The sequence below is a fragment of the Pseudorca crassidens genome, chromosome 19 (genome assembly GCF_039906515.1).
Source record: "Pseudorca crassidens isolate mPseCra1 chromosome 19, mPseCra1.hap1, whole genome shotgun sequence".
In the NCBI taxonomy this organism is placed as follows: Eukaryota; Metazoa; Chordata; class Mammalia; order Artiodactyla; family Delphinidae; genus Pseudorca; species Pseudorca crassidens.
In genome coordinates this window covers 43,373,743-43,388,006 of record NC_090314.1, presented here as the reverse complement: position 1 = coordinate 43,388,006, position 14,264 = coordinate 43,373,743, and the positions used below count along the sequence as shown (strand labels likewise).

General features: G+C 36.9%; 1 protein-coding gene across 2 annotated transcripts in view; it reads left to right on the top strand.

Moving 5' to 3' along the window:
* MED1 (mediator complex subunit 1) overlaps positions 1–14,264 on the top strand; it is a 30,434-nt gene that overhangs the window by 7,844 nt on the left and 8,326 nt on the right. The window contains exons 3-13 of one of the 2 annotated variants that reach the window (XM_067716520.1): positions 1,736–1,842; positions 4,293–4,371; positions 5,859–5,913; positions 6,018–6,150; positions 6,858–6,886; positions 9,542–9,613; positions 10,132–10,206; positions 11,005–11,078; positions 11,684–11,773; positions 13,288–13,399; positions 13,923–14,047. In XM_067716520.1, the coding sequence (XP_067572621.1) occupies positions 1,736–1,842; positions 4,293–4,371; positions 5,859–5,913; positions 6,018–6,150; positions 6,858–6,886; positions 9,542–9,613; positions 10,132–10,206; positions 11,005–11,078; positions 11,684–11,773; positions 13,288–13,399; positions 13,923–14,047 (951 nt within the window). The remainder of the gene's footprint in view (positions 1–1,735; positions 1,843–4,292; positions 4,372–5,858; positions 5,914–6,017; positions 6,151–6,857; positions 6,887–9,541; positions 9,614–10,131; positions 10,207–11,004; positions 11,079–11,683; positions 11,774–13,287; positions 13,400–13,922; positions 14,048–14,264) is intronic. The other variant, XM_067716521.1, reaches the window with a different exon arrangement.

The window sequence follows — 14,264 nt, the reverse complement described above, 5'->3', positions numbered from 1 at the left end:
TGGGCCTCAGGGCATTTTTAGCCTAAAGGGATGGGAGACGCGGCGAGTGAATGTAAAACTTGCTCCTTCCAGAAGAGAAGTGTGAATGATGACATAAAAACAGTAATACAGCGCTGTATGTCAAAGTACTGGAGAATGTTTTCGCGTGAATGAAATGATTAGGTACTTATGGTATTAAAAGCCAGCAGTTCTCAAGAATGTCACAGTGTTCACATCTTGTGCTATTGTATAGTCTAAAAATGCGTTGAATTTCAATCTTTCAATGTCTGAACTAATTCAGAACTGCTGAAAAACAACTTTCTGTGTAACCTTACATAGATTCTCTGACGTTCCACTTTACAGTTTAAATGCTTCCTTAGCATTTTGGACATAGTTCTGTTGATACAGCTCACTATTATATACTTGTCTTCTCCAATGTGCTCTGAGCTATGTAGATCAGGATCTTGCCTTACTCATCATTATACAGTCCCTGGCACATAATAGTTGCTCAAAAAATGTTTCATTAGAGCATTTTTGTAAAGATATTTATTATCAGGCTTCTTAAGGGAAAGAAGGGGGGGTGTGTTTTGAAGGGGAGGAAGAAAAAAGGTATACTTCTTGGTGCAGAGGAATGACAAGTGTAAAATGGAAACTAGATGAGGCAGTTTTGTCTAGTTTGCTCACTGCTGTATCTCCATCATGTAAAATAGTGCCTGAGTGAATGAGTCTTGAAAGTGGGAATTGTCAGACATTTCTCCAGAACTATAAATTGGCTGAAACAAACCAAAAAACAGTTTTCCAGAAGATGAAGGCATTGGAGGGAGGAGTTGAATCTTGATTTAGAAGATGTCACTACCTCAACTCAGATTGCTGACATTCTGTACATCTTTCAATGGCACCTTTTCTGTAACATCCCCACAACTAATTACAAACTTTTCCTCCTTTGAATTTCAGTAGTAATGTGTCTCTGTTTTTAAGAACAAATCTCATTTTGCTTTGTGTGACGGTTATTTTCACGTAACTTACCCACACCCCCTCACAGGTGTCATCTCAGGCATATTGTATTTTTACACTGCCGGTGGTCTCCAGCACAGGTCCTTGCTCGTGCTAAGCAGTTACAAGAATTACAGGAGTGTTGGAGGGTGTAGGAGGTTCCTTCACACACTATCCAGGAGCCATTCTTTTCTGCCTTTCTCTTAACTTTTCTGGAAACTCATCCTTTAGTCATTGACATCTTCCTTGTTCATATAGTTTGAGTTTAAATAGGAAAAATCTGAATGGCAAATAAAGCCTGTTTTCTTGATAATACTTATAAATTGATCTCTTAAAATTATGTGAAAAAATTAAGAAAGTCTGTATTTTCACTTTGAAAACCAACTAACCGTAGTTAGGCCATGTTCAAATGTGTGCTCTGCATATATCATATAAGGGATTTCACGAATACCATGAAATTATTTTGTCACTAAATGGTAGTCTTGATCCTTAAACAGCATTAGAGATGGTTCTTTTTTTGGTTCTCATTAAGTTTTAATAGAAAGCAGTCCCCTTCTATGGTGTTTGTTAGACTAGACCCACAATTGTGTGTGTCTTCTTGTCATTAAAAACAAATTCTTCATATGTTTTGAAGTAAATCATATTGGAAAATATTTTAACTGAGCTCTTACCAGGATGAAGTATGGGAGTTTTGTTTGCAAGAAAAACTGTGGAAGGTCTTGAAAGAACAGTTGCTAATGATGTTTTCTGATTTATATCTTAGAGTCGGAAAAGCTGAGTAAGATGAGTTCTCTCTTGGAACGGCTCCATGCAAAATTTAACCAAAATAGACCTTGGAGTGAAACCATTAAGCTTGTGCGTCAAGTCATGGTGAGGATTGTGGTGAAGTGGATAAAGTGTTGTGCTTAGATAATTATTTAATAAGCTAAGCTCCCTGTGTAGACTTTTTCTAACTAGTTATTATGGTGTGTCTTCAGTTTTATTTCTCATAAAATCATAAGCACATGATGGCTTTCAACTTTTAAGAGTCTACCTAAGAAGGAGGTATATTTATAGAATTGTGTTAATTGTGAGTTATAGTACACTGGGGTACTTTAGGCAAAGTGCTAAGAAATACACCTATAAAAGATACACCTGATAGGGAGTTCCCTGGTGGCCTAGTGGTTAGGATTCCTGGCTTTCACTACCGTGGCCCAGGTTCAGTCCCTGGTTGGGGAACTGAGATTCCACAAGGACCACAGTGCCGCCAAAAAAAAAAAAAAGATACACATGACAGACTGATATAGAGAGACATTTATTTTTCACTTCCTGTCAAGCTCCTTGATTCTAATGTGCTAATACTGTCACTGTATCTCTTCTGCTAGTTGAGTTTGCAATTCATTTTTAATTAACTTCACCTGTTTACTCTGTGGCCCTCTTTCTCTACAGTACTACTTCTCCTTTCTGAGTCATTCACCAGTATGGGGAGCCCTTAGTTAGGTGGAATACAGGGAGTGGGGTGAGGGTAGAGGCTGGATGTTAAAAGTTCATCCATATGAATCCAGTGGTAGTAAAATGTTACAGGAGTACTTTTTTATGACTTGACCTGGGCAATGGTTATATGTCTGTGTTCACTTTGTAATAATTAACGATCTCTTCACTTCAGATTCATATACTTTTCTGTATACATGTTATACTCAGTGAAAGTACCCCTCTACCAAACCTTACACCGGGTCCAGTGTAAGTTCAGTTTAGTAGATTTATTAGAGCTTAAAATGATCATATCAGTATATAGCCTAGTAAAAAAACTGAATTTGCTGTCAAAAAACCTGTATTTTAGTCTTGACTCCAGTACTTCTACCTAAGTGACCTTGGACAGATTATTTGTTCTTTCTGATCCTCAGTTTCCTCATCTGGAAAGTAGAGACACACAACACCAGTTTTTTGCTGTAGGGATCAAATGAGATAATGGACACCAAAGTGTCATGCTGCTAAAAGATTTCTATAACTAAGTTCTACAGATATCTTCTGGCTCAGGATTGTGTACATAAAAAAGGTTTTTTGTTTTCTTTTAGAAGTCTTAAAGAATGGCAATTTTTCCAGTCTGGGAATTCAGAGGTTGTCATTTTTATACTATAAGGCAGCCATATTCTAGTTTGAAATATGGTCTATAAGTGATATTGTCATTAGGGAGACATTATGACATAGAGGGATTCCAGGTGGCTACTAAGACCCTCTTTTGGGTTACCAGTTCTTGGTTTGGTCACCATAGCTTCCATTGTCTACTTCTCACTTTTGCAGATTCAGAAACCTACTTTTATTGGTACGTAAAAGATTTTGAAGAGTTTTCAACAACTGACATACTAACAAAATTTCAGTAGATTAACGGGGAAATCAGAATGCCAGTTTATTAATTTACAGCAGAGTGTTTGTCTTTCCAGCTACCAAAGTACTGGTATCCATTGTCCTTGCAATGGACAAGGTCCTTGTATATTCAAGGTACAAAGGGAGCTAGATTATTAATTAGTCAGATATTTGTGAGGGTGGAATTAGAGCCAAGAGAGATGGATTTCGGGCGTGGAAAAGTCTGAAAAACTATCCTTGTATCATAAAACTGTTCATACTTCTGGGGACTAGAATGTTGTGCAAAGAGAAACTTCTTCCCTGGATATGTTTAGAAAAACTATGCTAAATTTTTTGCTCTTTGGCTTTTTCTGGACTACGTATCCTGTTTCTTAGAGTCAATCTAGTTTGACTAAGGTCTGGCTGTATTTCTTAGATTACATGCATATCACCTTATTAGATTTGGGAATTGTCCCATCTGAGCCACCCCATTTAAGTTACTGAATCTTAGGATGTAGTCACTTCTACAGGAGGCTGATCTCATTTATTACATTTTGATTCTTCCTAATTTTTCCCTGAAAGTTATCTTACTTTAGATCTGGAAATACCTTTGGTATAGGCTTTTTTTTTTTTTTGGCCATGCTATGCAGCATGTGGGATCTTAGAGATCGAACCCACGTCCCCGGCGTTGGAAGTGCAGAGTCTTAACCGCTGGACTGCCAGGGAAGTCCTAGATCTGGAAATACCTTTTTCTGCTTTCATGGATATGGATATGCCTGTATCCATGTATATTAACCTTTCCTCTTTTGGATGGATGGACAGACTAACAGTTAAAAATCTATAGATTATCTAGAATATATAGAAAATATAGAGTATATAAACTATACCATAATATATAGACTATCCTGAAATGTTATTTCTGGGATAATGTGTATGTTTACCCAAAACACTGTTGGCTTTGTTAGTTTTTACCTGAAATGTTTTCCTTCTTAATACAGGAGAAGAGGGTTGTGATGAGTTCTGGAGGGCACCAACATTTGGTCAGCTGCTTGGAGACGCTGCAGAAAGCTCTCAAAGGTTTGTAAACATCTTTGAAATATGCTAATTTCTTTAAAAAAAAACCCAGTTTAGGAAAGACTATTTTATACTTACACTAGAAATATAAATTTGAGATAGGTCAACCGTTCTATGCTAGGTGTTGTTCTTGCTTTCATTATGGAGTTGAGATGAGCTCTTACCTGAACTTTTGAAACATTTATTTTTTATCCCATTTTGGAGGTTGGTAGAAACTCAAAAGGTAATTGATGGAGGGTAGCTATAAGATTGCAGATAGCAGGGGAAAGTTTTTTTCCTTCACATGTTCTCTCCTAATTAACTCAATAAGAAGATGGACTTTTTGACTCTAAGAGATTTTTACAGTGTTTATAAAGAATGTTTTCAGGCAAGCAAACATAAAATTCAAATCATGAACTTGATTATTCAAGCTTATAATTAGTACTTCTGTCTGTTTTTGAAGGAAAATGAAAGTAAAAACAGATTTTACTCTGATTATCACAAATGAACCTGATTCAGCTGAATATTGTTTTTTTTAAATTGTGGTAAAATGTATATAACAAAATTTACCATTTTAACCATTTTTAATTGTACAGTTCAGTGGCATTAAGTGCATTCACATTGTTGTGTAACCATCACCACCATCCATCTCCAGAACTTTTTCATCTTCCCAACTGGAACTCTGAACGCATTAAACAGTAACTTGTCATTTCCCCTCTTCCCAGCTCCTGGTAACCACCATTCTATATTCTGACTCTAACAATTTGACTACTCTAGATACCTCATATAAGTGTAATCATACAGTATTTGTTCTTTTGTGATTGGCTTATTTCACTTAGCATAATATCTTCAAGGTTCATCCATTTTATAGCATATATCAGAATTTCCTTCCTTTTTAGGAAAGCTGAATAATATTTTATTGTATGTATACATTATATGTAAACAAAATAACATTTTGTTTATACATTCATTCATTGATGGACACTTAGGTTGTTTCTATCTTTTGGCTATTGTAAATAATGCCACTGTGAACATAGAATATTTGTTTCTATGCTGGTTTTGATGTTAATCTTCCTTATTCTAGCATTAGCAGATAAATGTGTCTTTTTTTTAGCCGCACTGATCGGCATGTAGGATCTTAGATCCCTGACCAGCAATTGAACCTGCGACCCCTTCAGTGGAAGCGCGTAGTCTTAACCACTGGACCTCCAGGGAAGTCCCTAAGTGTGTCTTCTTTAAATTAAAGATAACTTGTCCCAAATGAGTAATGAAAAAGAGAGAGGAGAAAGGTGCAATCATTTTTTTCAAATAGATCTTTTTTATGATCCTTATTACTGCTTAGGCCACAGCTAAGCCTTACCAATGAACTTTATGCGCATTATAAGCATTTGAACTATTGAATATGTTTCTGGCTTTGGAAGGATAGATATACTCTTGAGATGTTTCTGACTCTGAAGAATACAATTTATTTGGAACATCTTTTGTGATTTCCTTTTTTCACCCTTTTGTAGTAACATCTTTACCAGCAATGACTGACCGTTTGGAGTCTATAGCAAGACAGAACGGGTAAGTAGTCTATCTGTAGGCAGAAATGTTTAACTTAGTGTTGACTTTGGGTGGCTTTATTTATGTGTCTTCTATTAATTTTTGTTTTGATTTGTTCCTGCTAGACTGGGCTCTCATCTCAGTGCCAGTGGCACTGAATGTTACATCACGTCAGATATGTTCTATGTGGAAGTGCAGTTAGATCCTGCAGGACAGCTTTGTGATGTAAAAGTGGCTCACCATGGGGAGAATCCTGTGGTATGTGTTGTTGATATTTCACTGGAATCTGTGGGGTTTACTTAGGGACATTAATTTTAAAAGGAATTGTTGGGGTTTGAAATAGCTTGGGTTTAGGTTTTTTTCATGAGCCACTATAGAGATGATGTGATGGGCTACAACATCAGTAGCTGTAGAGTGGAATTTAGTATAATCTGGGTCCATCTCTGACATCATCCAGAGGCTTTGACAAAAGGAAACACCAGAGGAACCCTTTCCATTTCATATCAACAAACATGAGCCGCAATTGAACAATAGTTTCTGGGGATACAAATAATTTAAAGTTCCTACCTCAAAGAATTTATAATCAAGAAGGACAGATAATCTTGTACATAACTAATGTCTCTGAAAAACCCTGTAATAGAGAGGAATGTAAAATGTGTATAACCAGACAGTTGAATATGGATTCCAAGGATGGCTTTAAAGAGAGGTCCTAATGTTTTAAACAAGCAGCTGAAAGTTGATTCCTTTATAAGCTATTTCATATATATTTTAATCTTTAATTTCCTGACCCAACCCATGGTTTACCAAGTAGGAAGAAGATATTTTTGATATCTTAATATAAGAATCTTCTATAGTTTTAATGTTTTTTTAATAAAGCATGTGTTATTAATAAAAGAGAAAAACTTTTGATGTCTTCAACTGTCTTAAAGTAGTTTAAAGTTTTAACATAATTTCTTTAATTTCAGAGCTGTCCAGAGCTTGTACAGCAGCTAAGGTGAGCAGATGACATTTATATTCCCTGATACTGGCAGACAGTGCTATTCTTTTTTTTTTTTTAATTCCTTTTTTAAATTTTTGGCTGTGTTGGGTCCTTGTTGCTGCGCGTGGGCTTTCTCTAGTTGCGGCGAGCAGGGTCTACTCTTGTTGTGGTGTGCGGGCTTCTATTGCGGTGGCTTCTCTCGTTGTGGAGCATGGGGTCTAGGTGCGCGGGCTTCAGTAGTTGTGGCATGCATTCTCAGTAGTTGTAGCTCGCGGGCTCAGTAGTTGTGGCACACGGGCTTAGTTGCTTCGCGGCATGTGCGATCCTCCCGGACTGGGGCATGAACCCGTGTCCCCTGCATTGGCAGGCGGACTCTCAACCACTGCGCCACCAGGGAAGCCCGACAGTGCTATTCTTTATAGCTAAGTTTTGAGGATGGTCAGAAGTTACTTTCCTGAGGAACAAATTTATTTTCTTGGGTCAAGATTTTTCACAGTCTGTACTTGTTCACTTTCAGAATTGACTTAGCTTGATTTTTTTTTACCCTATTCCGTCTATCCCAGGGTTTCTCAACCTTGACAGTATTGAAATTTGGTTTGGGAAATTCATTGCTGTAGGGGGATGCCCAGATCATTGTTGGATGTTTAACAGCATCCCTGGTCTCTCCCAACTAGTTGCAATATCTCCTGAATTATGATAATCAAAAATATCTCCAGGTATTGTCAGGTGTCCTCTGGAGGGCAAAATCACTCCTGGTTGAGAACTACTGAGCTAACCTTAGGAATTCTGTGTGGAACAAAAATAAATAGAACCTAATTATTGAATCAAAGAAAGCTTGAGAAATATGAGTCTATACCATGAAAAGAACTTTTTTTCACTTCAACTTTGAGAAAAATTATTTTCTATTTAAGGTATATGGGTCCCATTATAGTAAAGTGCTAGGCTTGAAGACAGTCTCTTTTAGTAATTGATGTTTTTTGCCATTGGCTTATCTTTTCTCTTTGAATTGAGTGGAAATTTTCATGCTTAAATTTAAACCCAGAGTTAACTCTCTGGGAATTTGAGAAAGTCATTACATCTATTTTATATTTTAAATTATAGTGAAGTTATCAGATATCACATGGAGGCGTCTTAGAAAGGGTGTTAATATTGAGGAAATAAGTTTTACACTCAGTCTTCTCAATGATCAGTTTAATGTCCTTATAGCCAAATACACCAGATTTGAACGAGCTTTGAAAAATTGCAGTGTAACATAAAAAATAACATTTTATGATTTCATTAACTCAATAAGTCTAGCAAAGTTGTATTACCAGAATAGTCCAGGAAAAAAATATGTCTGGCTCTGATGTGGAGTAGGAGACCATACCAATTTATGAACTGATGGTGTTCTAAAGTTAATTTGTAGGCATGTTTTAAAGTGGGAACCTTAGGAAGAATATTGGTCTTTACCTGGTATTTTTTTTTTTTAATTAATTTATTTTTGGCTGCATTGGGTCTTCGTTGCTGCGCGTGGGCTTTCTCTAGTTGCGGCCAGCGGGGGCTACTCTTCGTTGTGGTGTACGGGCTTCTTGTTGCGATGGCTTCTCTTGTTGTGGAGCATGGGCCCTAGGTGCCCAGGCTTCAGTAGTTGTGGCTCGTGGGATCTAGAGTTCAGGCTCAGTAGTTGTGGTGCAAGGGCTTAGTTGCTCCGCTGCATGTGGGATCTTCCTGAACCAGGGCTCAAACCCATGTCCCCTGCATTGGCAGGTGGATTCTTAACCACTGCGCCACCAGGGAAGTCCTACCTGGTATTTTTGATCACTTTGTATAGATGGTAATTTTAAGGTAGGGAATATATTTTGCTGCTGCTCTTGCTTCCTTTTAATGTCTTCATGGCACTTTGGGCAGTAAGTGGTCAATAAATGCCCGACCAAGTATCTGACGTTGTCAGAGCAGTACAGCTTTCAAGGGACATTTTTTTTGTTTTTAAGTTTGAAATAGATGTAGAGAGTTAGAATTGTCGAGTTATGTTGGATTCCTGTCCACAAAACCTTATTCGACTAAGAAACCATGCCTGAATATTAGGTTCTAGGAAGCCAGGGGTTCATGGTAGTAGTTACTTTTTCCTGGGGTAAAGCTAGTCATAGGAACATTTTGGAATATGTGGTTTGCCTCCACAGTACCCATTCCCCTTTTCCTTAGGTCTCCCATCTCTCTCCTAGTGTTCATTTTCCTTCTTTGCTCTTATGTTGCCGTATACATGAAAAGTGTTCTATCTGTATACATGAAAAGTGTTCTATCTTCCCAATTTATTTATTTCCATTTTCTCTCCAAAAGTTTTTTTTCCTCATGACATCCAATCATCTCACTTACAGATTAAGAGGAGAAGAAGTGATTTATTTAAACCAAGTCTCATTACTTAAGAGCGAATTACTATATGAGTTATCGGGTCTTTTTGACTATCTTTTATACTGCTTATTAGCACCTCCTTCAGAAAAATGGGGCAGAGAAAGGGATACACTGCATTTTCTTTTCCTACTTTTGATTGATTCTAGAAAACTTTGGGGGAAAAAGAGTAAAGTAAATTATTAAGATTAGTTTTATATAGCCATGATTTTTGGCACTTTGCTGATAAGACTGAATAGTAATTGTATGTTTTATTCTCTTCCCTCTCCCCCGAACTTCTTATAGGGAAAAAAATTTTGATGAATTTTCTAAGCACCTTAAGGGTCTTGTTAATCTTTATAACCTTCCAGGGGACAAGTAAGTATTTTTATTTTTTTGCTTTTTTTGGAAAAATTAGTATAAATCTATAAACCATTTTGTACTTAGAAATTTGCCAAGTCTTCGGCCCTAGCTCATTTGTGATTTCTACTCATACTGACAATGTATAGCTCAGCTTCCAGCTTAATGTCTTTTAAAGGTATATTAAATAAACAAATATCTGCATTAATGGATTATAGTGCTAGAAGATAATCCTTGAGATGTCTTCAACATACTGATTTCTAGGCTGAAAGAAATTGTTATGGAACTGGGTTGCCACTTTTATTTTTAACCTACCTGGGATTCTGTATACCTGCTTGGCTCTTTTAAGTAGAGATAAAAGTTAGCTTTGGTAGATCAGTAATGATTTTTTAACATTTTAAAGTTTTATTTTGTTTTTTAAATAGATATCTTAGTTGCCTCCAAGGTAGACTTGCTCTCTAGGCTTTCATGTTTGTGTGTGTGTGTACATATATTTGTCAACTATTTAATTCTTGTTTTCTTTATTTACTTTCTAGCAAACTAAAGACTAAAATGTACTTGGCTCTCCAATCCTTAGAACAGGATCTATCTAAAATGGCAGTTATGTATTGGTAAGACTGGCTAAAGTGTCAATTCTGTTTGACCTTGTTCTTAAAGTTTTTCGTCTATGGGGTTACTAGGCTCTTATTTTTTTAAATATATATTATAGATGTATGTTACTATGCATCTGTGTTTTACCTGTATTGTACATCTTGTCCATATCCTTTCAGTTCCCAAATGATTGCATTCCATTTTCTGAGTATCAGTATCCCTAAGTTGTTGGTTGGTATTCCTTAGGTTTTTTATTTTTTTTAATTTTTTAAAAATTTTTATTTCTTAGGTTTTATCAGAAGACTTGTCAAACCTGGCCTCCCTTTTTTTTTTTTTTTTTTTTTTTTTTTGCGGTATGCGGGCCTCTCACTGTCGTGGCCTCTCCCATTGCGGAGCACAGGCTCCAGATGCGCAGGCTCAGCAGCCATGGCTCACGGGCCCAGCTGCTCCGCGGCATGTGGGATCTTCCCGGACTGGGGCACGAACCCGTGTCCCCTGCATCAACAGGCGGACTCTCAACCACTGCACCACCAGGGAAGCCCTGGCTTCCCTTCTGATAAATAATAGTATAGTTGTAATTTTTGTTCACCATATTACATACATATTACATACAATACATGTATTACATAATACATACATGTATTCTTAGAAATAATCCCTTCACTTTGAAGTTGAAATACAATTGTTAAATGCCCAGGTACAACATAGAGTCATTAGGATAGAATTATAATATGTTTAAGAGCTGAACTCATTATCACATTGTACACTAATACCTTCAGGGCTTAAATATAAGCAAACATAGATCATTTGTCTTGCAGGAAAGCAACCAATGCTGGTCCCTTGGATAAGATTCTTCATGGAAGTGTTGGCTATCTCACTCCAAGAAGTGGGGGTATGTGATTCTATTTTACCTGTTTAGAAAAATGTCTAATTTTAGTTGAGGGGTTATTACAATTTCACCTTGGGTTTATAAGCAGAAGGTGAAAATTACCAGTCATTTGTGTTTCTGGTTTTTTTTAATTGAAATATAGTTGATTTACAGTGTTATATTGGTTTCTGGTATAGAGCAAAGTGATTCAGTTATATATATGTGTGTATATGTTTTTTTTTCTTTTGCACATTCTTTTCTATAATAGTTTATTACAAGATATTATGTATGGTACAACAGTAGGACCCTGTTGTTTATTTTATTTATAGTAGTTTGTATATGCCAATTCCAAACTACCAATTTATCCCTCTCTCATTTGTGTATTTTTTTTAATGGTTTCTAAGGTGTCAACACCTGCCCTCCCCTAGTTTTTTTTTTAAAATTGTGAAGTAAATTGTTGCTGCTAGAATCAATATTTATGCTTCTGTCATATTTCATAAGCTGTTTTGGATCATTAGTCCTCATATCTGAAACTCTTTTCTTGTATATAGGTTTATAGGAATGGGAATGTTTTTCTTTATTTGTAATTTACCTGATAAAAAAGTAGTGATAAGTTTTATTTTGCATAGGTCATTTGATGAACTTGAAGTATTATGCTTCTCCTTCTGACCTGCTGGATGATAAGACTACAACCCCTATCATTTTGCATGAGAATAATGGTAAGACTTTCACTGTAAATTAACTGAAGGTTTTGCTCAGTGTTTAAAAAATATTTTCAAAAATTTGAATGCCGGGCTTCCCTGGTGGCGCAGTGGTTGAAAGTCCGCCTGCCGATGCAGGGGACATGGGTTCGCGCCCCGGTCCGGGAAGATCCCACATGCCGCGGAGAGGCTGGGTCCGTGAGCCATGGCCTCTGAGCCTGCGCGTCCGGAGCCTGTGCTCCGCAACGGGAGAGGACACAGCAGTGAGAGGCCCGCGTACTGCAAAAAATAAAAAAAATTAAAAAAAAAAAAAAAATTTGAATGCCCAGGCCTGCCTGTACTTTCTGGTTTGCTACTCCCAAATAAATCTGCCATCCCTACCAAAGTTTTCCATTTCTACCAGAGTTTGCATCTGATACATACACATACACTCCTACAGATATACATATCTATATGTACACATACATACATAATAATAAAAACTTAATAATTCCTTTTGAATAAGTAAATGAGTGAATAAAAAAATGTAAACCATCTGACTTGAAATAATTCCCTTTAATCATTACTTTAAAGGTAAAGAAATTAGCCAACTTACTAAAGAACTAAAATAATGGATCTTACTTTGAATTTGTACTTTTTTTTTGGCTGCACAGCACGGCTTGATGGGATCTTAGACCAGGGATTGAACCCTTGCCCTTGGCAGTGAAAGCCCGAAGTCCTAACAACTGGACCACCAGAGAATTCCCTATATTTGCACGTTAATAGACTAAAACATAATGAGAAATGGCCTAATACCTCATTTGGTCCCCTTTTAACTTCAATCATTGACTATCCTATAATCATAATTCTACTTAAATGCTTTCTGAAGTTGGAGAAAATAAGTAAATATTGGTAATGAGCCTTTAAAATTTTTTTTTCCTTTGACTGCATTGTTTCCTGTATTTTGTTTTATTTACTGACAGAAATATTGGTTGGTTAGAAAGATAACTTGTAGTGTTTCTGAGTTATATAGGTATTATAGTATCTGACAAACAAATTAGGGCTGACAAATTTTACAGAAGTTAGCTTTTAGCTTTTTTTTTTAATGTTAAGATACTTATAATTTTTTCTTTTTTTTAAAAAATAAATTTATTTTTTTATTTGCTTTTATTTTTGGCTGTGTTGGGTCTTCATTGCTGTGCGCAGGCTTTCTCTAGTTGCGGTGAGCCGGGGCAACTCTTTGTTGTGCTGTGTGGGCTTCTCATTGTCATGGCTTCTCTTGTTGCGGAGCACGGGCTCTAGGCACACGGGCTTCAGTAGTTGTGGCACATGGGCTCAGTAGTTGTGGCTCACAGGCTCTAGAGCACAGGCTCAGTAGTTGGGGCACATGGGCTTAGTTGCTCCGCAGCATGTGGGATCTTCCAGGGCCAGGGATCGAACCCATGTTCCCTGCATTGGCAGGCGGATTCTTAACCACTGCGCCACCAGGGAAACTCAAGATCCTTATAATTCGTGTTACTTTGGAGAATACCATTTTTCTTTCCTTTTCTCAGTTCCTCGATCTTTGGGCATGAATGCATCAGTGACAATCGAAGGAACATCTGCTATGTATAAACTCCCAATTGCACCATTAATTATGGGGTCACATCCAGTTGACAACAAATGGTAAGTTAAATATAATTGTAGGTTAGCAATGTCCATTTATTTCAACCTTAAGCCCAGTAAGAAACGGGTATTACTTTGACTTGGCTCTTCCCCCAGTGGACTTTCTAGAGATGGGCTTTTTGTTTTACCCATTTAATTTCTCTTTTTAATATCTGCATGTTCCTCTTTGAAGTCTGCTCATAGAACACATTCTTATCCTGAGAGAGAAAGAAGAGAACTGTGCTACTTGCACTGGTTTAATGATTGCTCTATGGGATTTTCCTATGGGACTTTATGTTGATTTAGAGCTATACTGGAGTAATAACTAGAGAACGTGCCTCAGGATAGATGTTTGGTAAGATACTCTAGGGTTAACAAACAGGATATTTTGGAATTGGGGGAAGGAAGTTCAAAGAGTGAACTTTTGATAGGTTTTGTGAGTAGGTGGTTATATGATACAGACATGTCTAAGAATGAGTGTTTAGATTTTTCATTTTCACATCATTCAAAATCCCAATCCTCCACCTTTTCTTTTTTTTTGAAGGACTCCCTCCTTCTCCTCAATCACCAGTGCCAACAGTGTTGATCTTCCTGCCTGTTTCTTCTTGAAATTTCCCCAGCCAATCCCAGTATCTAGAGCATTTGTTCAGAAACTTCAGAACTGCACAGGTGAGTTTTAGGAAGCATCAGGAGCTAATAATTGTTATAAAAGTGAAAAGCAAACTTCACATTCAGATTATCTTAGACCTTTCAGTCTTGGCCTCAAAAAACCACTGATGGGTATAGATGTCATGGTGCTTTTGCTTATTAGTAAGTACTTTTTGAATAAATGGGCGTATGAAGTAGAACTCATGAAGGGAAAACTGAGCTGTCAACGTTTGCATCT